Source organism: Mobula hypostoma, chromosome 5 (genome assembly GCF_963921235.1).
Source record: "Mobula hypostoma chromosome 5, sMobHyp1.1, whole genome shotgun sequence".
Lineage (NCBI taxonomy): Eukaryota > Metazoa > Chordata > Chondrichthyes > Myliobatiformes > Myliobatidae > Mobula > Mobula hypostoma.
In genome coordinates this window covers 72,157,573-72,184,563 of record NC_086101.1, presented here as the reverse complement: position 1 = coordinate 72,184,563, position 26,991 = coordinate 72,157,573, and the positions used below count along the sequence as shown (strand labels likewise).

Sequence of the window (26,991 nt, the reverse complement as noted above, 5' to 3'; positions counted from 1 at the left end):
TGAATACTTTTGAGCTGCTGACATTTCAGTTTTTCATGCCTTGGAATTCATGGAAAATATCATTTGAGTGGTAGTAATGAGGAACAAAGAAATGGCAGATGAACTCAGTATTTTGCGTTAGTTTTCACTGTGGAAGACACCAGCACTATACCACAAATTCAAGAGTGCTGGGAGGGGGTGGGGGAGCAGAAGTGAGTGTAATTGATATTACCAAGGAGAAAGTATGTGGAAAAGTGGAAGGTCTGAAGGTAGACAAGTAATCTGAACCAGATGGACTAGACCCCAGCATACTGAAGGCGGCAGCTGTTGTGGAGGCATTCGTAGCAATCTTTCAAGAATCAATAGATTCTAGAATGGTTCTGAAGGACGGGTTCTGGAACAGCTTTGAGAGTAGTATAGGTAGGTTGGAACAAAGGAGGTGCTTATGGAATACAAGAAATGCGAGAGAACACTAAAGAAAGAAATCAGGAAGGCTAAAAAGGGAGGAAGTTGCTCAAGCAGATAACGTGAAGGAGAATCCCAAGGGATTCTACAGTTAAGAACAAAAGGATTGTAAGGGACAAAATTGATCCTCAGAAAGACCAGAATGGTAATCCTTATGTGGAGCCAAAACAGATGGGGGGGTGGGGGCAGGGATCCTAAATATATCTTTTGCATATGTATTTACTCAGGAGACGGACACAGTCTATAGAAGTAAGGCAAAGCTGCATCAACTTCATGGACCCTGTACAGATTACAGAGGATGAGAGGTTTGCTATCCCGAGGCAAATTAGGGTGGATAAATCCTCAGGGTTTGACAAGGTGTTCCCTTGAACCCTATGGGAGGCAGGCAAGTGCAGAAGTTGCCAAGGCCCTAGCAGCCATTTAAATTATCCTTAGTGACAGGACAGATACCAAAGGGTTGGTAGACAGGCAGTGTCACTCCATTGTTTAAGAACTGCTCTAAACATACACCAGCAAATTACAGGCCAATGAGTCTGTCATCAGTTGTGGGAGCTATTGGATGATGTTCTAAGGCACTGGATGTATTTAGATAAACATGGACTGATTAAGAATAGTCAGCATGGCTTCGTGAACGGTAGGTCATGTCTAACTAATCTTACAGAGTTTTGAGGAAGTTACCAGTAAAGTGGTTGAAAGCAAGGCAGTGGATGTCTACATGGACTTTAGCAAGGTACTTGACAAGGTCCCACATGGGAGGCGGATCAAGAAATTTTAGTCACTTGCCATTCAAGATTAGGTAGTAAATTGGATTAGATATTGGCTTGTGGGAGCAGCTAGAGAGTGGTAGTAGAGGGTTGCCTGGAGGCCTGTGACTAGTGGTGTGCTGCAAGTATTGGTGCTAGGTCTTTTTTTGTTCGTCATCTATATCAATGATCTGGATGATAATATGGTCAACTGGATCAGAAAATTTGTGGATGACACCAAGATTGGGGGTGCAATGGACAGCGACGAAAGCTGTCGTGGCTTGCAGAGGGATCTGCATCAGCTGAAAAAAATGGCATATGGAATTTAATGCAGACAAGCGTGAGGTTTTGCACCAGTAGGACCACCAAACAGGGTAGGTCTAACACAGTGAACGGTAGTGCACTGAGGAGCGTGGTAGAACAAATGGGATCTGGGAATACAGGTACATAATTCCTCAAAAGTGGTGTCATAGGTAGATAGGGCCATAAGGTTTTGGCACATTGGACTTCATAAATCAATGTACTGAGTACAGGAGATGGGATGTTATGTTAAAGTTGTGTACGACATTGGTGAGACCTAATTTGGAGAGTTGTGTGCAGTCTTAGTCACTGATGTACAGGAAAGATGTAAACAAGGTTGAGAGGGTACAAAGAAAATTATAAGGATGTTGCCAGGTCAGGAGGCCCTGGGTTATAAGGGAAGATTGAATAGGATAGGACTGTATTCCTTAGAATGTAGAAGACTAAGAGGAGATTTGATAAAGGTATACCAAATTTTGAGAGGTATAGTCAGGGTATATGCAAGCAGACTTTTTCCACTGAGGTTGGGTGAAACTACAACCAGAGGTCATGGGTTAAAGGTGGAAAGTTTAAGGGGAACACGAGAGGAAATTTCTTCACTCAGAGGGTCATGAGAGTGTGGAACGAGCTGTCAGCTTAAGTGGTGCATGCAAGCCCAATTTCAACGTTTAAGAGAAGTGTGGATAAGTACATGAATGGTAGGGGTATGGAGGGCTATGGTCCCAGTGCAGGTTAATGGGAGTAGGCAGTTTAAATGGTTTTGGCATGGACTAGATAAGCCAAAGGGTCTGTTTCTGTGCTGTACTTCTATGACTGAAAAATGACAAATATCACTCCACTCTTTACGAAGGGAGGAAGCAAGGCAAAAGGGAGGAATTTATACACCGTTAGTTTGAATTCAATGGTTGGTAAGCTGTTGGGAGCCCATTATTAAGGAAGAGGTTTCAGGATACTTGGAGGCACATGATAAAATAATCCAAAGCCTGCACGGTTAATCTTGCCTGACAAATTTGTTGGAATTCTTTGAGAAAATAGAATGAAACAGACAAAGAAGAGTCAGTCAATGTTGTTTACTTGGGTTTTCAGAAGGCTTTTGACTAGACACCACACACGAGACTGCTAAACTAGGCACAAGCCCATCGTATTACAGGAAAGATACAAGCATAGACAGAAGATTGGCTAACTGGCAGAAGGCAAAGATTGGGGAAAAAGAGGGGACCTTTTCTGGTTGGCACCTGGTGACAAGTGGTGTTCCGTAGGAGTTGGTGTTGGGATCGCTTATTTTCATGTTATACATCAATGATTTGAATGACAGAATTGATGGCTTTGTGGCCGATACGAAGGTAGGTGGGGAGGAAGATAGTTACTGAGGAAACAGGAAGTCTGCAGACATATTGGAAGAATTGAAAAAGAAGTGGCAGATTAAATATAGTGTGGGGATGCATATGGTCATGCACTTTGGAAAAAGAAATAAAAGTTAGACTATTTACTAAATGTTGAGAAAAATTCAGAAATCAGAAGTGCAAAGAATCCTGGGAGCCCTTGTGCAATATTCCCCAAGATTAACTTGCAGGTTGAGTTGGTGCTAAGGAAGGCAAATTCAATATTACCATACATTTCAAGAAGGTGAGAATATAAAAGCAAGGATTTAATGCTGAGGCTTTATAAAGGCACTTGTGAGGCCTCACTTGGAGTATTATGAGCAATCTTGGGTTCCCTATCTTCCAAAGGATGTGCTGGCATTTGAGAAGGTCTAGGAGATTCAGTGCAATGACCCCTGGAATGAAAGGGTTAATGCATGAGAGTTTTTAATGTCTCTGGGCCTGTACTCACTGGAGTTTTAAAGAACGAAGGGGGACCTCAATGAAACCTATCAAATATTGCAAGGCTGAGATAGAGTGGAGTGGAGAGGATATTTCCTATAGTGGGGAAGTCTTAGACCAGGGGCCATAGCCTCAGAATAGAGAGGTGTCCTTTTAGAATAGAGATGAGGAGGATTTCTTTAGCCAGAGAGTGGTGAATCTGTGGAGTTCATTGCCACAGTCAGCTGTGGAGGCCAAGATATTGAGCATATTTAAAGTGGAGCTTGATAGGTTTTTGATTTGTAAGTGTGCCAAAAGTTACAGGAAGAAGGCTGGAGAAAGGGGTTGAGAGGGAAAATGAATCAGCCATGATGAATAGTGTAGCAGACTCAATGGGCTGAATGGCCTCAGTTCTGCTTGTGTCTTACAGTGTTCCATAACTCGTGAATTTCAGAGGTTTACCATCAACCATAAGAAATTCCAACAGACCTTAAAATAACTGTTCTTACCTTGTATAATGTCCCCTTGTTTGTGTGTGCATGTTGCACGATACTTGGTTAATGACTAGACTGAATGAGTTTGATTATTAAAACTAACTTGTAAATCACTAATTCATAAATTTCTCAATAAAAGGGAATTATTCTGGTACGACTGGCGGATGAAGATTTAGTCTTAAGAGTCCTAGCAGCATCCTCAAATATCTTCTGTACGCTTTCCGGTTTAATGGCATTTTCCTGTAGCAGGTTAACCAGAGCTCAACACAATATTCCAAATGTGGCCCCGCTAATGTCTTGTACAACTGCAACATAACTTCCCAACTTCTATAATAATGCCTCGACTGATGAAGGGTAGCATACCAAAAGCCTTTGTTACCATCCCATCAATCTGCAATACCACTTTCAGGGAACCATGTACAACATTCAGGACCCTCCCATTGACTGTGAATGCCTTACACTGATTTGCTTTCCAATATAACACATGACACTTATCTGAATCAAACTCCATTTGCCACTCCTTGGCTCAGTCACCTGATTATCCTGAAAACTATCTTCATTGTCAACACCATGTATTTTAGTACCATCTGCAAGCTTGCTAACCATGCCTTTTACATTCTCATCCAATCTACTGATATAAATGACAAATAGCAATGTGTCTAGCACAAATCCTGGGAACACCACTAATCACAGGCCTCCAGAGCAAAACACAACTATCTACCATAATCCTCTGCTTCCTACAATCAAGTCAATTATGTATCCAATTAGCTAGCTCACCCTGGATCCCATGCAATCTAACTTTTTATAGCCTACCATGTAGAACCTGAAAAAACCTTAAAGTCCATACAGACCATGTGTAACACCCTATCCTCATTGACCTTAGTTCATTTTTTCAACAAACTCAATCAAATTCAAGAGATACAATTTCTCCTGTACACAATTGTTCTGACTCTCCCTAATCAGAGGGCTTGTACATCCCTCAGAATCTTCTCCAGCAACTTAGCTGCCACAGATATTCAACTATTAGTCCATAATTCCCAGGTTTTTCTTTGCAGTCCTTCTTAAATAAAGGCACAATATTAGCCATCCTAGGTCTGTTGGCACCTCGCCCTTTGCAATCAATGATGTCACAGCCAAACCACCTGCAATTTCTTCTCTAGCTTTACCAGTGCTCTCCGACATTCCTGACCAAGGCCTGGAAATTTATCTACCTTGATTCGTTGTAAGACAACCAGTACGCCTATGCTGTGATGTGTATTATCCCCAAGACATTAACTATCTCAAGTTTCAAGTCTTCATGTCTTCACATATCCCCACTTAGTCAGAGTAGTACAGCACAGACACAGACTCTTTAACCCATCTAGTCCGCACCTGGATCCTTCAAACCCTTCCTATCCATGTAGTTGTCCAATTTCTTTTAAATGCTGTGAATGCTGTTCAATTTCCACTTCTGCTGGTAGCTCATTCTACATTTTCGTCACCTTCTGAGTGAAGAAATTCTCCCTTATATTCCCTTTAAATATTTCATTGTTCGCCCTTAACATCTTGTTCTAGTCCCACCCAACCTCAGTGGAAAAAGCCTGTATGCACATACCCTATCTATACCCCTCGTAATTTGTATAACTTTCAAATCTCCCTTCATTAATTGTTATTTATTTAGATACAATGTAAAGTAGGCCCTTCCGACCTTTCAAAACTGCACTGCCCCAGCAACCTGATTCAACCCTAGCCTCATCAAGGGACAACTTACAATGACCAATTAACCTACCAGCCTACATCTTTGGACTGGGGGAGGAAACTGGAGCACCCAGAGAAAAGTGACGCATTTCATGGGGAGGACGGACAGACCACTTATAGACGACATTGGAATGGAACTCCAAACTGTGACTCACCGAGCTACAAAAGCATTGTCCTAACCACTGTGCTACTGTAGCACTATTCTCCTACACTCCAGGGAATAAAGTCCTGACCTATTTAATCTTTCCCTATAACTTAAGTCCTCAAGACCCAGCAACATTCTTGTAGTGAAGTTTCTCTGTACTCTTTCAATTTTTTTTACATCTTTCCTGTAAATAAGTGACCAGAACTATACACAATACACCAAGTTAGGCCTCACAAACATCTTATACAACTTCACATAACATCCCAACTCCTATACTTAGATATATGAAGGCCAATGTGTCAAAAGTTCTCTTCACAACCCTGTCAGCAGGTGATGCCACTTTCAAGGAATTATGGATTAGTATTCCCAGATCTCTTTGTTCTACTAGACTCCTACCATTCACCATGCAAGTCCCATTTTGGTTTGTCCTCCCAAAGTGCAACACCTCACACTTGTCCACATTAAATTCAAACTGACACTTTCAGCCCATTTTTCCAGATGGTCCAGATCTCACTGCAAGTTTTGACAGGTTTTTTGTGCTGTCCACTATGTCCTAATCTTGGTGTCTTCCACAAATTTGCTGATCCAGTTTATCACATTATCATCCACATCGTTGATAAAGATGACAAACAATAATGGACCCAGCACTGATCCCCGCAGCACACCACTAGTCACAGGCCACCAGTCACAGAGGCAACCATTCGCTACCAGTTTCTGGCTTCTTTTGCAAAGCAATGTCAAATCCAATTTACTATCTTATCCTGAATGTCAAGGGACTGAATTTTCTTGACCAACCTCCCATGTGGGACTTTGTCAAAGGGTTTGCTGAAGTCCATAGTCTTTCCTTAAAAAACTTTCCTGGTAACTGCCTCAAAAATCTCTAAGATTGGTTAGATATGACCTACTACGTACAAAGCAATGTTTATTGTCCCTAATCAGTCCCCATCCATGCAAACATTTGTATGCCTAGACCCTTTGAATACATTCCAATAACTTACCCACTACTGATGCTAGGCTCGTCGTGCTATAATTTCCTGGATTATTCTCAGGGCCCTTCTTAAGCAATGGAACATTAATTTTCCTTCCCATCCTCCAGCACCTCACCTGTGGCTAAGGATGCTTTAAGTACCTCTGCTTAGGCTCCTGAAATTTCTGCACTAGCCTCCCACGAGGTCCAAGTGAACATTTTGTTAAATCCTAGGGAGTTATCCACCCTAATTTGCCTTAAGACAGCAAGCACATTCTCTTTTATGCAGTTCACGACCTCAACGTTGTTTTGCTTCAGTTCTATAGACTCTACCCTGTCTCCTGAGTAAATACAGATGCAAAAACTGATTTAAGATCTCCCCTATCTCTTTCAGCTCATGCGTAGATGACCACGCTAAGCTTCTCCACCTCTAATGTTTATTAGGAATTTTCACTGCTGTTGCCAAGAGCTTAGTTTGTAAATGCAATTCACGCATGCAAGCACTGCACCAGTCTGGAGTTAAAGTCTAACATCAGTTAAGGTGATAGCACAATTGTAATTACTGGCCTTATTCGTTGAAAAGTATGACAGAGGAAATGGAAGTAAATTGTGAACTTCTGCCTCTGGGTGCATGTCTAGAAATGGAGACAAGGCAGCACTGACTGTTGTACTGATTAGACCACCCATTAGAATACCACGCTCACAAATTGCTGTCTACTCTCACATTACAATGGGTTTGGTGCAGTGCAAGTTAGCATGAGTAGGTGAAACTCTCAAACAATGAATGCTGTCATATAGTCTCACTTAACTACTAATGCTTAGTTGCAAATAATGTAGATTTTGCAGATGATACAATTCATCTAAAATCAACTGTGTCTGACACGACACCATGTTGTTTCACAAAAAAGCAATGTAGGAGACAATTCTTTCCTGCATCTACTAAGCATCTTAGACTATCCCAAGTTAATGCTGAGCTGCTAAATGCTCAATTTAACCAAAACAGAGGCTTAGAAAACTGAGCTCTGCAGCTAAAATGCATTTACCTAAACTATATACATTATGCTATAGAGTGTAACACTAGCAGACCGTACCTTCTTCATACTGTTCCTCTAAAATATAAGCTTCTGCCCTGTCTTTCAATGCATTGACATTGCTTGCATCTTGTTCCAATACTTGCGTACAAGTTCTGATGGCTTCTTTTGCTTGTTGGTTCTATGTAAGATATTACAATATTAAAAAAAAACTTTAAATGAACACTTTATTCAAGAATTACTCGATCTCCTGAAAAAAAAGTGCTACATAATTGTCCCATATGCTCCCAACCCCCTTCCATCAAAATGCTCTGGCCAGTTCTGATGTCCCACACTGGAAACATTAAATCTATTTCTCTTTCCTCAAATGCAGTCTGACCAGCATTTTGTTTTCTTTTTCTCCAATGATTTGAGATAATAATAGATAATAATTGAGATAATAATTTTGACGATTGAGACTCGTCAAAAAAGGAAAACACTGGGAATCCAGGAAGAGTGACAAATTGAAACTGAGAGGAACAATGGTTGTAAGCAATGGGTATATTTAACTGATGTTTGTATGACTGCACAGCTGTTAAGCATTTGAGTTACACAGTGACTACTTGCTCAACAAAGTTGTAAGAGACTGGCTTTTTTCTTTTATTTGCTGAAACATTAAATATTATAGTAGGGAGATCATGCTAGAACTATATACAGATTACAGATTTAGTGCCTGAAAGTACTTGATCCAGAGGCTCATAGGGAGCTAGAAATCATTACCTGCATGGACTGTAGAAGTCATAACCATGACCACATTTTAAAAGAACTTTGAGATGTATATGAAGATTATTGATCTTCAAGATTAGACTGTGGAGTCAGGTGAAATACTCATTTTTTGATTAACATATGCAACATAATTGGAGTCAATAGTTAAGTGGACAGACAGCTGCCAGTGTCAGGGATGTCAAGGAGCAGCTGCAGAACGTTCTCAAGGTGGAGGGTGCATAGCCAGAGGTCATGATGAAGATTGGTACCAATAACATATGTAGAAAGGGGAAAAAGAGATCCTGCTCAATCAGTAGAGGGAGACAGTATTTTGCATCTGCAGAAGGGTGTAGAGGATCAGTTTGGAGTGTGCTAATGTGCTGGACATAGATATAAAGAAAGATGTAGTGTTCACTCTCTTACAGAACACTAAGGTGAATAAGCCCCCAGGGCCTGATGGTATTTTCCGTAGATTATCGGGAGAGGCAGGAGATGAGATTGCTGGGTCCTTGACAGTCAAGGTCCCAGAGGACATGCATGAAGCTAATTTTGTCCTGCTATCCAAGAAAGGAGATATAGACAATCCCAGAAATTGTAGAGCAGTCTTAAACCAGAGTTTAAGAAGCTATTGGTGAAGGTACTTGGGGATGGAACTTAGGAGAATTTGGAAAACCAAAGCCTAATTACATTCAGTCAGCATGGTTTTGTGCAGGGCAAGTCACATTTTACTAACCTGAGTTTTGGGGAAGTGATGAAGGTACTGTAATGGATGTTGCCTGCATGAATTTTAGCACGGTGTTTTAACAAAAACCCTCATGGCATGCTCATTCAAGATAAAGATGCATGCAATACATGGTATCTGATCATTTGGGCTCAGAATGAGCTGGCCCAAAGGCGGCAGTGGTTGGCAGGATTTATTCTGGTTGGAATTCTGTGACTAATGATGCTCTGCAAGGATCCATACTGGCACCCATGCTGTTTGTGATACACAGTGGATTCAGGATGCCAATTCAAAAAGCAGTCAAATTTTTGATAACTTGGATCTTGGATTCCAACACAACTTCATGCAGGAAGGCAATGAAGGTAGTCTATTATCTGCAGTAAGTAACTGCACTGACTTTCAGAGACAATCAAGCACTGTACATGCGATGAATTCCTCCATTGGTAACTATTAGGAACTAATAGTTTTATGGTACTGTAGTAATATTGGTAGTGTTCTAGTTCATTCTGTATTAAATTTAAATAGACATTTTGATACTCAGTGAAACAATAGTTTGTCTTTTTTTTAATACCTTTTAAAACCATTTCTATGAAACTTTGGCTAATTGGGCAGCTGCTCAATTGGACCAAATGTACTGGCCCTCATGTGTACCAATTCACCAGAATCTACTGTATTTATAAATGATCAGGATAAAATCATGAATGGGTAGGTTAGCAAGCTTGCAGATGATACAAAGATTGGCAGTGCTGTGAACAGCATAGATGATTGCTAAAGGATACAGTGGGATACAGATCAGCTGCAGATATGTGGAGAAATGGCACATGGAGTTTAATTTGGCCAAACAAGAGACCTAAAATGAAGGTACAGTATATTGTTAATGGCAAGATCTTTAACAACGTTAAAGTACAGAGGGATCTCGGAGTCCAAATCCATAGATCCATAGTGGCTGAAGCAGGTGAAATGATGTTAAAGGCATATTGACTTTATTAGTTGAGGGATTAAGTTCAAGAGTCAGATAGCTATGTTGTGGCTTCATAAAGCTGCATCTGAAATATTGTGTTGAGCTCTGATCACCGCATTATAGGGGGAATGTAAATGGCTGAGGGTTGCAGAAGAGGTTTACTAGTCCTGATGAAGGGTCTGAGCTCAAAACTTCAACAGTTTATTCCCCTCTATAAGTGCTGTCTGATTTTGAGTTCCTCCAGCATTTTGAATGTTGCAACTGGTACATTTCCCAGGATCAAAATGTCTCACTTGAAAAGGCATGCATTTAAAGTGAGAGGGGGCAAGTTTAAAAGGAAATATGCGAAGCAAGTTTTATTTAAAAACAGATTGGTGGGTTCCTGGAATACGCTGTCAGGGGTGGTAGTTGGAGACAAATACAATAGAGATGTGCAAGAGATTTTTAAATGGACATATCATGGGCGGAGAATGAAAGAATGTACACATTGGTATGCAGAAGTTATCAGTCTAATTAGGTATTTAGTTATGAGCTTAATTAGTACAGCACAATTCCTCACCATTAGTATTTTCAGAAAGTGCTAGCTCAAGGAGGCAACATTCAAAGATTTCCACCACCCATGCCATGCCATTTTCTTACAACTACCATTGGGCAGAAGGTACAGAAGCCTCAAGTCCCACATCACCAGATTGAACAGCAGCTACTTCTCTTCAAGCATTTGGAACATAGAACAGTACAGCACAGGAATACGCCCTTCGGCCCACAATGTTGTGCCAAACCAATTAAATTAGTAATCAAATGGTCAACCAAACTAACTTCTTTTGCCTACACAATGTCCAAATCATCCCATATTCCTCACATTCAGGTGTCTATATAAAAGTCTCTTTAACACCTCTAATGTTTCTGCCTCTATCATCACCCCAGGTAGTGCATTCCAAGCACTCACCAATCAGTGTAATAAAACTCCCCCCTCACTCCTTTGACATTAACTCCACGTTAAATACATGTCCTTTATATCAGACATTTCAACCTTGGGTAAAAGATACTGTCTATGCCTCTCAATCTTTAAAACCTCTATCAGATCTCCCCTCAGCCTCTGCCATTACAGAAAAATAAGCCAAGTTTGTCCAACCTTTCATTATAGCACGTGCCCTCTAATCCGAGTAACATCCTGGTAAACCTCTTCTGCACCCTTGCCAAGCTTATAATAAGGCAACCAGAACGATATACAATACTCCAGATGTGGAGTAATGAGTTTTATAAAGCTGCAACACAACTTACTGACTTTTAAACTCAATGCCTTGACTAGTAAAGGCAAGCACCATATGCTTTCTTAACCACCTTATCAACCTGTGTAGACACCTTCAGGCAGCTATGGACTGGGACTTCACGATCCCCCTCTCATCAACACTGTTGACAGTCTTGCTGTCTCTTCACGTTTGACCACTAAGGTACAATACTTCACATTTCACTGGGTTAAATTTCATCTGTCATAATTGCTCTGTACCCCACTGAATTCTTTGCTAGTCACCTATGCTAGTCACAACACCATCAATCTTCATTATCATCTGCAAACTTACTAACCCACCCATCTACATATTCATTCAGGTCATTTATATACATCACAAACAGCAGAGGTCTCATTACAAATCCCTGCAGAACATCACTAATCACAGATCTCCAGCTAGAATACATCCCTTTGTCTTGTATGGGCAAGCCAGTTCTGTATCTAAAATGGCCAATTTATCAGGAAGCCCATGTGTCTTAATCTTCAGGATGAGCCTCCCATGAGGAACTTCGTCAAATGCCTGACTAAAATTCACGTAATCAACATCCACAGCTCTACCTTCATCAATCACCCTCATTACCTCCTCATTACCTCATCAAAAAATTCAATCAAGCCAGTAAGACAAAGCTATGCTGGCTCTCCCTAATTTGGCTTTCCAAATGCTCATAAACCCATCCTCAACATCTCTGTCCAGTAACATTCCTACTGCTGACGTGAGACTCACCTTCTTGAACAACACTAGCTAATTGCAGTCCTCCAGTATTTTGGTTGTGGCCAGATGGGACACAAAGATATTGGTCAAGGCCCCAGCAAGCTCTTTTCTTGCCTGGGGTACATTTCATCAGGCCCTGGGGACTTACCCACCTTAATGTTCGTAAGGAGATTTAACACTACCTCCTCCTTCACTTCGAAATATCCTAAGCATATCAATATGCTCAGCACCTGATCTCTTTATCCTTCTCCTTGGTAAATACTGTTGTGAAGTACTCATTAAGGACCTCACCCACATCCTCTGCATCCAAGCAAATGTTCCTCCCTTTATCCTTGAGTGGTCCTACCCTCTCCCTAGTTATCCTCTTCTTCTTGATGCATGTTTAGAATGCCTTGGAATTCTCTTTAATCCTACTTGCCAAAGACTTTTCATGGCCACTCCTAGCTTTCATAATTCCCTTCATAAATTTTCTTTTCCTGGCTTATTTATAATCCTAAAAGGCTTTATATAATTGTAGATTCCGAAGCTTTGAATACTTTTCATTTTTCTTCTAGACTAATCCACTGTTGACATCAAAGTTCTTTTACTTTGCCACCTTGTCTTTCCTTCTGACCAGAATATACCTGAACTGTACTGTATTCAGTGTAATTAGTCTTTAAAGACTTTCCACATCTCAGATGTGGACTTGTCCAAAAACAGCTTTTTCCAATTAACTCCGCCTAGTTCCTGCCTAATTTTCTCATCATTCCCCCTGCACTAATTTAGTCACCTGGCCAGGCTCAGTACCCAACCCCTTGGTTCAGTACAGCCCCTCCATTTGTTGGACCATCTCCATATTGATTTAAGAAACCCTCCTGGAGGCACCTTACAAACTCTGCCCTATGTAAACCTCTTGTACTCAGAAGGTTCCATTTTATATTAGGGAAGTTAGTCTCCCATGACAACAACCCTGTTGTTTTCACACCTTTATTTAATCTGCCTGCATACCCATTCCTCAATTTCTCAGTGGCTATTAAGGTTGGTCTGTAGTACAATCTCAAAGTGTTTGCACCCTTCCTGCTTTGAGTTCTACCCATACAGACTCAGTGGAAACCCTCCATTATGTTCTCTCCAAGTGCAGCTCTGATTAGTTGTGCATCTTCCCCACCACTTACCCCCCCTTAATTTGTTCTAAAACATAGAACCCCTAGATATACAGCAGATATTCCTGACCTTCTCTCAACCGAGTCTCTGTAATGGCCACAACATCATAATTCCATGTATTGATCCATGCCCTAACCTCACCACCCTCACCCAGAATACTCCTAGCATTAAAATACACACCCTTCAAACTATCCATCTCATTGTTTCTATTACTTTGCTCCTACCTGTTTTCAGTGTCCTGACATCTACCTTCTTCACCATCTTTTCACTTTCTGACCTGATGCTCCAGTTCGCCTCCCCTGCCAAACTAGTTTAAAACCTCCCGAGTAGCATTAGCAAACCACCCAGCCAAGATATTGGTTCCCCAACTGGGTCTAGAAACAACCAGCAAAACCCTAATCCCGCAGTTAGAAACACTGAACACTTTGCACTAAAATGGACTTCGGTTTGTTACGATCATATTCTATCTTGTAAAAATGTGTATAATTTATGCTTAATTTAGTTTTTTCTTTGAATGTTGCTTGTATGATATGTGCATATGATACTGCTGAAAGCATGTTTTTCATTGTACCCATACATATACTTCCGTATATGACAATATAATCAACTCTGACAGCATCATGGGCTGAACGGCCTGTTCCTGTGCTGGAGAGTTTCATGCTCTATGTAAATTTTATATCATTCTTAAAGACTGCCAGCTATTTCAGGTCTACAAAATACCTCTACGTTACATCCGGAATAACAATGTTAAAAAATCTCAGAAATAAAACATTGTGGATGGATAGCTGAAACTATCGTTATAAAACATAGGAAAATGGATATTTTTGCAGGACAGAGTTTGTTTTTTTTTAAAAAGTGATATGGTTTCTGCCTTTCAGACTACATTTGGCTGAATGCAAAGTTCTGCCCCTCTTCCCACATTTTTCCACTGGTTATTGACCTCTGCCAAAATTATTCTAATCATCTAACTGGATTTGTTTTGAGCATATTTACAGAAAATAAAACAGCAAATAGTTAATTTATTAAACTTACCTTTGATAAACAATGGCAAATACGCTCCTTTGCATACAAAGTGTATTGAAAAACATTTGGCTCTGTTTTCATCGCAGACTCATATTTATTAATAGCATCAGAGTATCTATAAATCAGAAAAAAATAATAATACATCGTAAGAAATTTTTTTTGTGTGTAATAAACACAGTGGCTCATTTTCTGGGATTAAAGAGCATCACCATGAAGTTACTTTGATTAATGGCTAAAACATCCAATGGATACATTTCTAGTTGAATTATCAATCCTGGAAAGATTGTAAGATGCACTTACTTTTCTTGTCTTATAAGATCTTCTCCTGTTGCTAACTGCTTGTTAAGCTTTTTCACTTGCTTATAATGGGCAAAACAGTGTTTGTGATCCGGGTCCAATTTAAGGCATTCCCGAATTTCACTGTGTGCAAATCATAACAAAATGTTACATATGCTGTGAATCCTTAATACTAAACTACTTCTCTGAAGCAACTGGGCTGACAAATGAAATGGACGAACATGAAATGGGAATAGGTTCAAATGAAATGTTTATGGTTGATTTCTTGTCTTGTGACAGCATTTTTAACTTCAATACATGAAAAATATTGAATTGGAAAAAAATAGGGATTCATATTAAAAATACAACACTGGTGAAGTACATCAGCAATAAATGATACACCCTTTGTACCTTAAGCCATTTTAATTCATTCCATCAAGGACACTCACTTTGTACTATACACCTCTGCCACACCTTCTCTTCTACTGAGAAGGGACTAAAGGCTGATATATACTTCTGCATCATTTCGATGCCATAAGTACGGTGTTGCCGCAAACCCTACGCAGAGCCTACGCGCACCCCTCCCAAAATGTAACTACGCGTCGCGGCAGCAGAGACCGAACAACTGTGACTGGTCCGCTTGGCAGAATCCCATTTCCTCCAATGCTGCAATAGCTTTCCATTGGGCGAATGAAGGGCAGGGAAGGAGCTCTGGCTGCAATGCTTTCCATAAAGCTTTACAGGCCTCTGGAATTATGGAGGACACATTTCGCTTTTACGAAAAAAGACACTCGCTTTAAACTTGTTTACCCTGAGAAAGACTACCAAGACCATGAAGCCTTGCACGGGCAGGTGTGTGCGCATGCATGACGCGCCCGGATTGCAGAGCGACGCAGACACACCAACGCACAAGTATAAATGCTCACAAAGCACGTAGGCCACTTGCATAGGCTACGGCATGCATTTGACACACAAGTATAAATCAGCCTTTACTAAGAAACATGATCTTTACTCTTTCAATTGGTGCTGCTCTGTTTCAGATTTCCAGCATCTTTTAAAAAAGAAATTTGAGTGCAACTTCATTGCTGTGATGTATTTTTTTTAAATTTTAGGCCAAATTCAGTGACAGCAAGAACTAAATCATATTCTTAACAATATTCTGCTTTGCAAGGTAGTGTCAAATTAACAGCTCAAATTTGGGCAAAGGTATATATTAGAAGTTATTTATGCCATATCAAAATGGTAGTAACTAAAATTCTAGGTTTTTAAATGGATAAAAATTAATCCTACAATCCTTTGCATCAATAAAATGCCACCAAAAATATAACAGCTAACAAAAGGTACAACACTGACCAAATTAATAGATAGTATAATTTGATAAAAATAAGAGGATACTTACCCAAGAGACATTTCATGATCTCCAAGCTTATAATAGATAATACTAATTTTATAAAAAGCTTCAGTGTTGTCATTTTTAAGTTTTGATGTAGCTTTCAAATCACTTATTGCTTTTCCACTTTCATCAATCTGTATGTAGCACTCTGCCCGGAGTTCCCTTAAGTCGGAATCCCAAACACAAGTCTGATGTAGAGACAAATAAACTTTCAGTACTAAATAGAAAACTTCTGACAACTTGCAAATACAGTACGTGCCAGTGAAAAGTAAAACCACAAGACCATAAATAGGAGCAGAATCAGGCCATTTGGCCCATTAAGTCTGTTCTGCCATTCCATCATGGCTGTTATCCCTCTCCACCCCATTTTCCTGCCATCTCCCCCTAATCTTTGATGCCCTATCTAATTAAGAACCTAACAACCTCTGCTTCAAATATACTCTATGAATTGACCTCCACAACCATCTGTGGAGACAGATGGTGAGTATGAGTGTGCTAAAGCAGATTCCAGAAGGAATTTCTACTCATGGAGTGGTGAAATACATAGAAACATAGAAAATAGGTGCAGGAGTAGGCCATTCGGCCCTTCGATCCTGCACCGCCATTTATTATGATCATGGCTAATCATCCAACTCAGAACCCCGCCCCAGCCTTCCCTCCACACCCCCGACCCCCGTAGCCACAAGGGCCATATCTAACTCCCTCTTAAACACAGCCAATGAACTGGCCTCAACTGTTTCCTGTGGCAGAGAATTCCACAGATTCACCACTCTCTGTGTGAAGAAGTTTTTCCTAATCTCGGTCCTAAAAGGCTTCCCCTCTATCCGTGGCCCCTCATTCTGGACTTCCCCAACATCGGGAACAATCTTCCTGCATCTAGCCTGTCCAATCCCTTTAGGACTTTATACATTTCAATCAGATCCCCCCTCAATCTTCTAAATTCCAACAAGTACAAGCCCAGTTCATCCAGTCTTTCTTCATATGAAAGTCCTGCCATCCCAGGAATCAATCTGGTGAACCTTCTTTGTACTCCCTCTATGGCAAGGATGTCTTTCCTCAGATTAGGGGACCAAAACTGCACACAATACTCCAGGTGTGGTCTCACCAAGGCCTTGTACAACTGCAGTAGTACCTCCCTGCTCCTGTACTCGAATCCTCTCGCTATAAATGCCAGCATGCCATTCGCCTTTTTCACCACCTGCTGTACCTGCATGCCCACTTTCAATGACTGGTGCATAATGACACCCAGGTCTCGCTGCACCTCCCTTTTTCCTAATCGGCCACCATTCAGATAATAATCTGTTTTCCTATTTTTGCACCAAAGTGGACAACTTCACATTTATCCACACTAAATTGCATCTGCCATGAATTTGCCCACTCATCCAACCTATCCAAGTCACCCTGCATCCTCTTAGCATCCTCCTCAAAGCTAGCACTGCCACCCAGCTTCGTGTCATCCGCAAACTTGGAGATGCTGCATTTAATTCCCTCATCCAAGTCATTAATATATATTGTAAACAACTGGGGTCCCACTAGTCACCGCCTGTCATTCTGAAAAGGTCCCATTTATTCCCACTCTTTGCTTCCTGTCTGCTAACCAATTCTCCACCCACACCAATACCTTACCCCCAATACCGTGTGCTTTAAGTTTGCACACTAATCTCCTGTGTGGGACCTTGTCAAAAGCCTTTTGAAAATCCAAATATACCACATCCACTGGTTCTCCCCTATCCACTCTACTAGTTACATCCTCAAAAAATTCTATGAGATTCGTCAGACATGATTTTCCTTTCACAAATCCATGCTGACTTTGTCCAATGATTTCACCGCTTTCCAAATGTGCTGTTATCACATCCTTGATAACTGACTCCAGCAGTTTCCCCACCACCAACATTAGGCTAACCGGTCTATAATTCCCTGGTTTCTCTCTCCCTCCTTTTTTAAAAAGTGGGGTTACATTAGCTACCCTCCAATCCTCAGGAACTAGTCCAGAATCTAATGAGTTTTGAAAAATTATCACTAATGCATCCACTATTTCTTGGGCTACTTCCTTAAGCACTCTAGGATGCAGACCATCTGGCCCTGGGGATTTATCTGCCTTCAATCCCTTCAATTTACCTAACACCACTTCCCTACTAACATGTATTTCGCTCAGTTCCTCCATCTCACTGGACCCTCTGTCCCCTACTATTTCTGGAAGATTAGTTATGTCCTCCTTAGTGAAGACAGAACCAAAGTAATTATTCAATTGGTCTGCCATGTCCTTGCTCCCCATAATCAATTCACCTGTTTCTGTCTGCAGGGGAACTACATTTGTCTTTACCAGTCTTTTACTTTTTACATATCTATAAAAGCTTTTACAGTCCGTTTTTATGTTCCCTGCCAGTTTTCTCTCAATCTTTTTTCCCCTTCCTAATTAAGCCCTTTGTCCTCCTCTGCTGAACTCTGAATTTCTCCCAGTCCTCAGGTGAGCCACTTTCTCTGGCTAATTTGTATGCTTCTTCTTTGGAATTGATACTATCCCCAATTTCTCTTGTCAGCCACGGGTGCACTACCTTCCTTGATTTATTCTTTTGCCAAACTGGGATGAACAATTGTTGTAGTTCATCCATGCAACCTTTAAATGCTTGCCATTGCATATCCACCGTCAATCCTTTAAGTGTCATTTGCCAGTCTATCTTAGCTAATTCACGTCTCATACCTTCAAAGTTACCCCTCTTTAAGTTCAGAACCTTTGTTTCTGAATTAACTATGTCACTCTCCATCTTAATGAAGAATTCCACCATATTATGGTCACTATTACCCAAGGGGCCTCTCACGACAAGATCGCTAATTAACCCTTCCTCATTGCTTAATACCCAGTCTGGAATAGCCTGCTCTCTAGTTGGTTCCTCGACATGTTGATTCAAAAAACCATCCCGCATACATTCCAAGAAATCCTCTTCCTCAGCACCTTTACCAATTTGGTTCACCCAATCGACATGTAGATTGAAGTCACCCATTATAACTGCTGTTCCTCTATTGCACACATTTCTAATTTCCTGTTTAATACCATCTCCGACCTCACTACTACTGTTAGGTGGTCTGTACACAACTCCCACCAGCGTCTTCTGCCCCTTAGTGTTACGCAGCTCTACCCATACCGATTCCACATCTTCCCGGCTTATGTCCTTCCTTTCTATTGCGTTAATCTCTTCTTTAACCAGCAACGCCACCCCACCTCCCCTTCCTTCATGTCTATCCCTCCTGAATATTGAATATCCCTGAACGTTGAGCTCCCATCCCTGGTCACCCTGGAGCCATGTCTCTGTGATCCCAACTATATCATAATCATTAATAACAATCTGCACTTTCAATTCATCCACCTTATTACGAATGCTCCTTGCATTGACACACAAAGCCTTCAGGCACTCTTTTACAACTCTCTTAGCCCTTATACAATTACATGAGATGAGAATTATAGGAACTTTGAACTGGATATTACAGTTAAAAGACTGGATTATATCTCAAAGATATTATGCGGAAAAGCTTTAAAAAGAGATGTAATAACAAGGACAAGAGGTTGGAATTTTAAAGTAAATGCTAAGTAAGATTTGAGTTTGGGTTAATAAGAGTAGATTGCCTGCGAGGGAGTGAGCACGAGAAGAGTTAATGTTTCTGGCTGAGTAAAAGTGACAACAAAAGGGTATTCCAAAAGAGAAACAGGATGTCAATTGATTTTTCAATGGTTCAATTGTTCCATTTCATATCAGAGAATGTATACAGTAAACAACCTGTAATTCTTACAGTTCGACATCCCACATAGTCTCTCTCCCCCCACCCACACCCTCTCTCACACACTCACAAACAGCTATCATTCCTTCCACAGCCAGATCAAATTCCCAAATTACCTCCTCAGCTCTCTAATCTAATGTCAACACATTGCATGCCACCATTTCCACAATTCTCAACCTCCAGCCATCGTAAGAACCACAGATCTCATATGGAAAACCCACAGGGTGACACTTTGGTTAAGCTTCTGGAACACAAGCATGTCTATGGTAATGAAATAGGTGTGCCATGAAGGGGGCTGAATTTGAATGTTAGAGTTGAACCAACATACCCACACTTTTCCTGATTGCTTTAACCATTTCCAGCCCTCCTGTCTGCAATTTTTCCCCACCCTCAATAAACCTGAGGTTTTCTGAAACTTCATCGTCCAGATTCTGATCTGTATTAAGTCACATCTATTCTCCTGTATTTTTACTGTGCTATTGCTTAAGCTAGAGCCAATTTAAAAACTCTTCCCTGGTTTCAGCTTCAGTATTACATCTTACTCTGGTTTTACAAATCTTACCTATTTTTAAATTGATGATTTGGGTGCTTGAGCAGTTCCACCATGTTTCTGACTTCAACCAACCTTTCGGGTGAGAACAATAATTTCTTCCTCAAGTCTTCTCAAAACCCATTATTCCTCAACTCAAACCTGTGTCTTTTCTTACAAAGGTTCTGCCGTGACGAAAGTCTTGTACCATTTCTTTGCTTAATTATTTAAGTTCTTAATCTTCTTACTATTAATAGTATGTTCCTCTAGAATGCAAGGGACTAATTTGAAGTCAACATGGGGTGCAAGTTCATGGCCCTGAAAATGGTGACACAAGTGGATAGGGTGGTGAAGATGGAATTAGTATAATTGCTTTGTAGGCTGAGACATTTAGCACAAGTTGGGATGTCATATTGTAACAAGATAATTTTTTTAATTTTTGGTAGGTGCCTGGAACAGACTGTCAGAGGTAATGGTGGAAGCCGATACAATAGTGTATTTAAAAGGGTTTTAGATAGAAACAAGAATAGGCAGGGCACGGGGAGGATACAGATTGCACAGAGGGAGAAAAGATTTGCAATGGTTTATTCAGTATTGCGTTCAGCGCAGACATCGTGGGCTAAAGAACCTGTTCCTGTGCTGTTCTACATTCTATGCAAATGTCTATTAACAGGTTACCCACATCTTCTTGCTCCATTTGGAGTGTCTCTTTATTGCTGTTGAGTTCATTCTTTCCCTGATTACCTTTTTACACAATGCTTGTAAAATAACTGGGATTTTCCTTAAACTTGTATGGCAAGGATATTTTGTAGTCTTTCTTTGCCCGTCAAATTTCTTTTCTACGTACCCCTCAACACTATTTCTGTAGGGCTTCCTCCATTTTCAATAAACCTACCATTCCCTTTTCCTTATCAAAAGGACAACATCCCTTGAAATTCTGTGTTCCCTATACTTGCTGTCCTTATGATTCATCCTTACAAGAAAACATTGGCACCAATTTCTAATTATTTCCACTTTTAAAGACTTCCATTTCTCAAATGTCAATTCTGTACTTCAGTACTCCCAATCAGCTTACAGGGTCCTGTTTAAAGACAGGGAGATGGTTTACCTTCAATTCAGATATTTAGTGCCTAGACTATCTTTAACCCTTTAAATAATTACTATGAAACTTAATAGGTTCAGGTTACTGTCCCTAAAGTACTCATTCACTACGTAGCTGACTTCATTCCTCAGGATTATGCATAGGTCTAGCACTGTACAACCCTTAGTACAACTCTACAGACATTAAAAGCTCTCAATGCACTTTAAAAGTTCCACCTAATCTAATCCTTTTATACTAAGGTGATCCCACTTAATATTTGAGAAATTGAAATATGCTACTGCTATAACTGTATCCCTCTTCCACTTTCGAGATTCGCCCAAATATCTGCTTTATCTCCTGCTGACTGTCAGGAGGCAATGTAATCTGAGCAAAGCGATCACCTAGCCTTATTTGAAGAGCTTCCTCATATTTCCTCCCTCATCAGTGCAGTGATGGTCACATTGACCAATAACACACCACTTTTTTTACATCACCACCAAATCACATCTGAAACTAGTACACTCTGGAATATTAAACTGCTAGCCCTGCCTTTTGTTAAGCCATGTCTTCAGTTGCTTTTATCCTAAATTATAAATTGGTTCCCTGAACCAAAGTTCTCCACCAATTTCAAGGTGCTGTTTCATATCTGCCAGATCTGTTCTTAACTTGGTTTTAAACTTTACTCAATTATGTAACAATGATGCAATCTGGAGCATGTTCATGAACCAAATACAAATATCTGTTGACTTTGAGCATTGGGTTGACAATATTAACTGAAACAGCATCCTGCTGTGGTTTGTCAAAGGTGTAAAACTGAGCTAATTAGGGAGTGAGAAGGCAAAAATATTCAATGCAAACATGGTGCACTTCTGCACCCTCGCAGCAGAACAGAAGTCAAATCCAAAAACGTTTTCTATCTAAATTTCAAAAGCAAATGAAATGGCATTTCTGTCCATAGTCAAGAATAGGAATAGAATGTACACTTATGAACTTTTAAACATTCTTACTGTACAGGAAATTACTACAGAAGAGACCATTCACTTTAACATTGCCATTGCTCCCCATGAAAAACTACAGTTAAGACTTGCCTCCAGAATAATATTTAGTAAATCAATAGCAGTTGTGTAATCCTGGTTTTCAAAAGCAGCTCGTGCTTGCACAATTATCCTTTGTATTTCATCTGCTTTAGTTAACTGGGTCTTGGCTTCATTTTCCTCTTTCTCACTGGGGTTAGACTGTACCTGAGAAATGAATGAAAGGTTATTAATATTGACTCCATGTATGAATTACTGTCTAATTAAAAACTTTTATGCATGGTGTTACTAAAAGCAGTGGGTAAAAATATTTTATTTCCAAAATCACAATTCAAAGCAAGATTATAAAATATTGATTGGTACACAAAACACTGCAGATGCAATTTTTCTGATAAAACACTGGAAATACTCACATCAGGATACTGCCTATACTTCTGAACATTTCAAGTGTTTATGAATTTAGCTAGCAAATACTGTACAGTTCAGCATTTCAGGTACAATAAAATTGACCAGTCCAGATGGATGATACTCAATAGCTTTTAAGTTTGGTAAACATTATTGCTGAATATCACCACATATGGTTTATGAAATTATTGGAGTTAGAAACGAACTACTGAAGAGGTTTTTCAAATTTTGGATTATATCCCCATGAACAGAAGAGGAAGCATGTAATTAAATGAATCTCATTTTGGAGTTAATAAGAACAGATCAATGCCCATCAATTATTGTCACTGAATCTGGCATTCACTTGAAACTTTTCAAGAGTAAGAAATGCAAACCGAAAGCAGGTGATGAGTCCCCAGCATCAGCCTGCTTCAACTACCATTCAATTCCCCACACTGGAACAGATGCTAGTTCTGATGAAAAAAACAAGTAAAATAATTTTGACATAGTAAGTGTTGAATGTGCCTGATGAATGGCATTTGTCTTAAGAAATTAATAAAGAGGATTGAATCCAACACAGAGGCAACATTTGGTGTAAAACAATGGCTTATCAAATATTTCCTTCACACTAGTTCCCTCGTAAGTATACAGAAATGTGGGCCATCGAGTCATACAGCATAGAAAGGAGCATCTTCATCCCAATTCATCAGGTGCCTGATTCAGTCAGTCTCATTTGTGTGCATTTTAGCCATAATCCCCCTTAATCAGTAACTGTCCAAATACTGTTAAATGTCACAATTGTACCTACCTCTACCATTCTTTCTGGCAGCTCGTTTCACCTACTCATACCTACAAATGTTTGTACATTCACCTTTGGAGCATCTGTATTAATAAAGAAATCTACAATAAACTACTAGTTACTGACTGCAGCTATGCCTTCAATGTCATAATTCCAACCAAACACCTCACCAAATCCCTAGACCTAGACACCTGCCTTCACAAATAGATTCTAGATTTTCTGACCAATCATTAAGGCAGCAACACCTCTGCCACCTTTATTCTAAATACTCTGTTCCAACTCTTCATTTACGAGTTTGCAGATGAGTACAAGGAGGAGATAGAGAGTGTAATGACAGCGATCTTTCCCTCAATGACAGCAAAACAAAAGAGCCAGTCATTGACTTTAGGAAGCAGGGTGGTGCACACGCTCCAGTTTACATCAACGGCCCTGAGGTGAAGATCATAGAGAAGTACAGCACAGAAACAGGCCCTTCAGCCCATCTAGTCCATGCCAAAACTATGAAAACTGCCCAATCCCAATGACATGAACCCAGACCACAGCCCTCCATATCTTTACTATCCATGTACCTATCCAAACTTCTCTTAAACATTGAAATCAAGCTTGTGCTGGAAGCTTATTCTACATTCTCACTACCCTCTGACTGAAAAGGTTTGCCCTCATGTTCTCCTTAAACTTCTCACCTTTCACCCTCAAGACATGACCTCCGGTTGTTATCCCACCAACCTCAATAGAAAAAGCCTGCTTGCATTTACCCTATCTATAACCTTCAATTTTGTATACCTCTATCAAATTTCCTCTCAATTTCTACATTCTTAAGAAAACAGTCCTAAGCTAGTCACCCTTCCCTTATAACTCGGGTTCTCCAAGACCAGCAACATCCTTGTAAATTTTCTCTGCACTCTTCAACTTTGTTTACATCTTTCCTGCAGACAGATGATCAGAACTATTCCAAATTAGGCCTTACCAACATCTTGTATAACTTCAACATAACATCCTATCTTCTATACTCAATACATTAATTTATGAAGGCTAATGTGCCAGAAGTTTCATTACAACCCTGCCACTTTCAACAAGCTATGTATCTGTATTCCCAGATCCCTTTGTTCTACCACACTCTTCAGTGTCATACTATTCACTGTAATACCTACCCTGGGTGGTCCTACCAAAGTGTAAAAGCTCACACTTGTCTGCATTAAAATTCCATCTGCCATCTTACAACATATTTCTCCAGCTTATGCAGATCCCCCTGCAAGCCATGGTAGCCTTCCTCACCACTGACTACACCCCCAATCTTGGTGCCATCTGCAAATTTAAAAAAAACAGAACAACATTGGCTCTCCTCCAATCCTGTGGTACCTCTCCTGTCACTGAGGATGTTTTAAATATCCCTGCTACGGCTCCGGCAATTTCTGCACTTGACTCCCTTAGGGTCTGAGGGAACACCTTGCTTGATAAGCGATTTATGCACTCTGATTTGCCTCAGGATAGCAAACACCTCTTCCTCTGTAATCTGAACAGGGTCCACGAAGTTGATGTCACTTTGCCTCACTTCGACTGACTCTGTATCCATCTCCTGAGTAAATACAGATGCAAAAAAAATGCATTTAAGATTTCCCCATCTGTTTCGGCTCCACACAAGAATTCCCATTCTGGTCTTCCAGACGACTAATTTTGTCTCTCGCAATTGTTTTGCTCTTAACATACCTGTATAATCCCTTAGGATTCTCTTTCACCTTGTCCGCTGGAGCAACTTCATGCCTTCTTCTAGCCTTCCTGATTTCTTTCTCAAGTGTTCTCTTGCATTCCTTGTAATTATTAAGCACCTCATTTGTTCCTACCTACACATGATATGCAGCTCTTCTCTCCCACGCCCCCCACCTTAACCAGAGCCTCAATATCTCTTGAAAATCAAAGTTCCCAGCACTCATCTTTACCTTTTCTCACAGACACATACAAGTTTTGTACTCTCAAAATTCAATTTTTGAAGGCTTCCCACCTACCAAGTACACCTTTGCCAGAAAACAGTCTATCCCAATCCACACTTGTCAGATCATTTCTAATACCATCAAAATTGGCCTTTCTCCAATTTAGAATCTCCACCCGTGAACCAGACGCATCTCTTTGCATATTTACTTTGAAACTAATGGCATTGTGGTCAATGGATGCAAAGTGTGCTCCAACATAAATTTCTTTCTCTGGCCTGTCTCATTCCCTAATAGCAGGTGGCTTAGAACTTAAAGTTTCTGTCCAGATCCGATGATGTAGATGCTCATGGCAAAGAACATAAAATCTCATTGGAACCCAGCTTCATTTCTTCAGCAGGCTTTTAAAAAATAAATCAGCATCTCTCTGATCACTCTGAACAGTTTCAATAGATGCATGATAACCTGCATCCTATCCAAGTGCAACCATTTACTATGCCAACTGTGCTGCCTGGGACTGCAAAAAAAAAAAAAAATCAGAGTGGTGAACACAGCTCAGCATATCAGAGAAATATGTATGTTGTAACTGGGTTAACTGTCTGGACATGCCCCTCTGCTGACTGCCCCTGTGGCTCCTCCCACAGAATCCTGTATAAAGGTGATTTCGCCTTGCCCCTCTCCCTCAGTCCGGGGGCAGACACTCACCGTGGGGGTCGTATTGTACGGCGAATAAAAACCTTTCAGTATTTTACCAAACCTCAGACTTTTGGAGTTATTGAAGGTGCTTCAATTTTATTCGCTGTCCAATACGACCTCCACGGTGTAACCCAGTTACAACATATATATATGGTTTACCACCTCTCCTTTTTTAAAAAAAAAGTCCCACAGGGTGAAGTGACTGACAATATTTACAAGTATGTTTACAGGTTAAGTCTATCAGGCGGTCGAGTCCGTCGCTGTGATCCCTGGGGGAATGGACAGGTAGAGAAGGAGAATGGCACAGTGTGGAAAGCCACACTCTTAGCCCTCAGGTCAAAGGGACTGCCGGTCTCCCGCTGGCAGAAGGTCCTTCCTGAGGCACTCCACTCCATCCGCTCCCTGTTATGCACAGCCACCAATGCCACCCCTCATGAGCGGCTCTTTTCTTTTCCCAGAAAATCAACCACTGGAACCACCCTACCATCTTGGCTGACGTCCCCGGGGCCAGTGCTGCTCCGGAAACATGCGAGGAGCAATAAATACTCCCCGATAGTCGAGAAGGTTCACTTACTTCATGCGAACCCCCAGTATGCCTACGTGGTTTTACCTGATGGGCAGGAGGACACAGTCTCCATCCGCGACCTGGCGCCCGCAGGAGCACCGAGCCCCTACCCTGAACACTCCATGGTGACGATTGATCCCGTACCCACCAATGTATGTACCCACGAGACACCGCGCACAGACCCAAACCCTACACAGACACCACACGACTCTCCCATACCGGGCACGACGCACACGCACGAGGGATTACCGACGCATAACGTGCTGGCACCTCAAGTCAG

The 26,991-nt window shown here is 40.7% G+C and overlaps 1 protein-coding gene across 1 annotated transcript in view; it reads right to left on the bottom strand.

Moving 5' to 3' along the window:
• dnajc3a (DnaJ (Hsp40) homolog, subfamily C, member 3a) overlaps positions 1 to 26,991 on the bottom strand; it is a 90,467-nt gene that overhangs the window by 18,366 nt on the left and 45,110 nt on the right. Inside the window, exons 5-9 of the mRNA XM_063048528.1 lie at positions 22,397 to 22,549; positions 15,931 to 16,112; positions 14,556 to 14,675; positions 14,265 to 14,370; positions 7,724 to 7,844 (exon numbers count right to left, since the gene is read on the bottom strand). Coding sequence (XP_062904598.1) covers positions 7,724 to 7,844; positions 14,265 to 14,370; positions 14,556 to 14,675; positions 15,931 to 16,112; positions 22,397 to 22,549 — 682 coding nt within the window. The remainder of the gene's footprint in view (positions 1 to 7,723; positions 7,845 to 14,264; positions 14,371 to 14,555; positions 14,676 to 15,930; positions 16,113 to 22,396; positions 22,550 to 26,991) is intronic.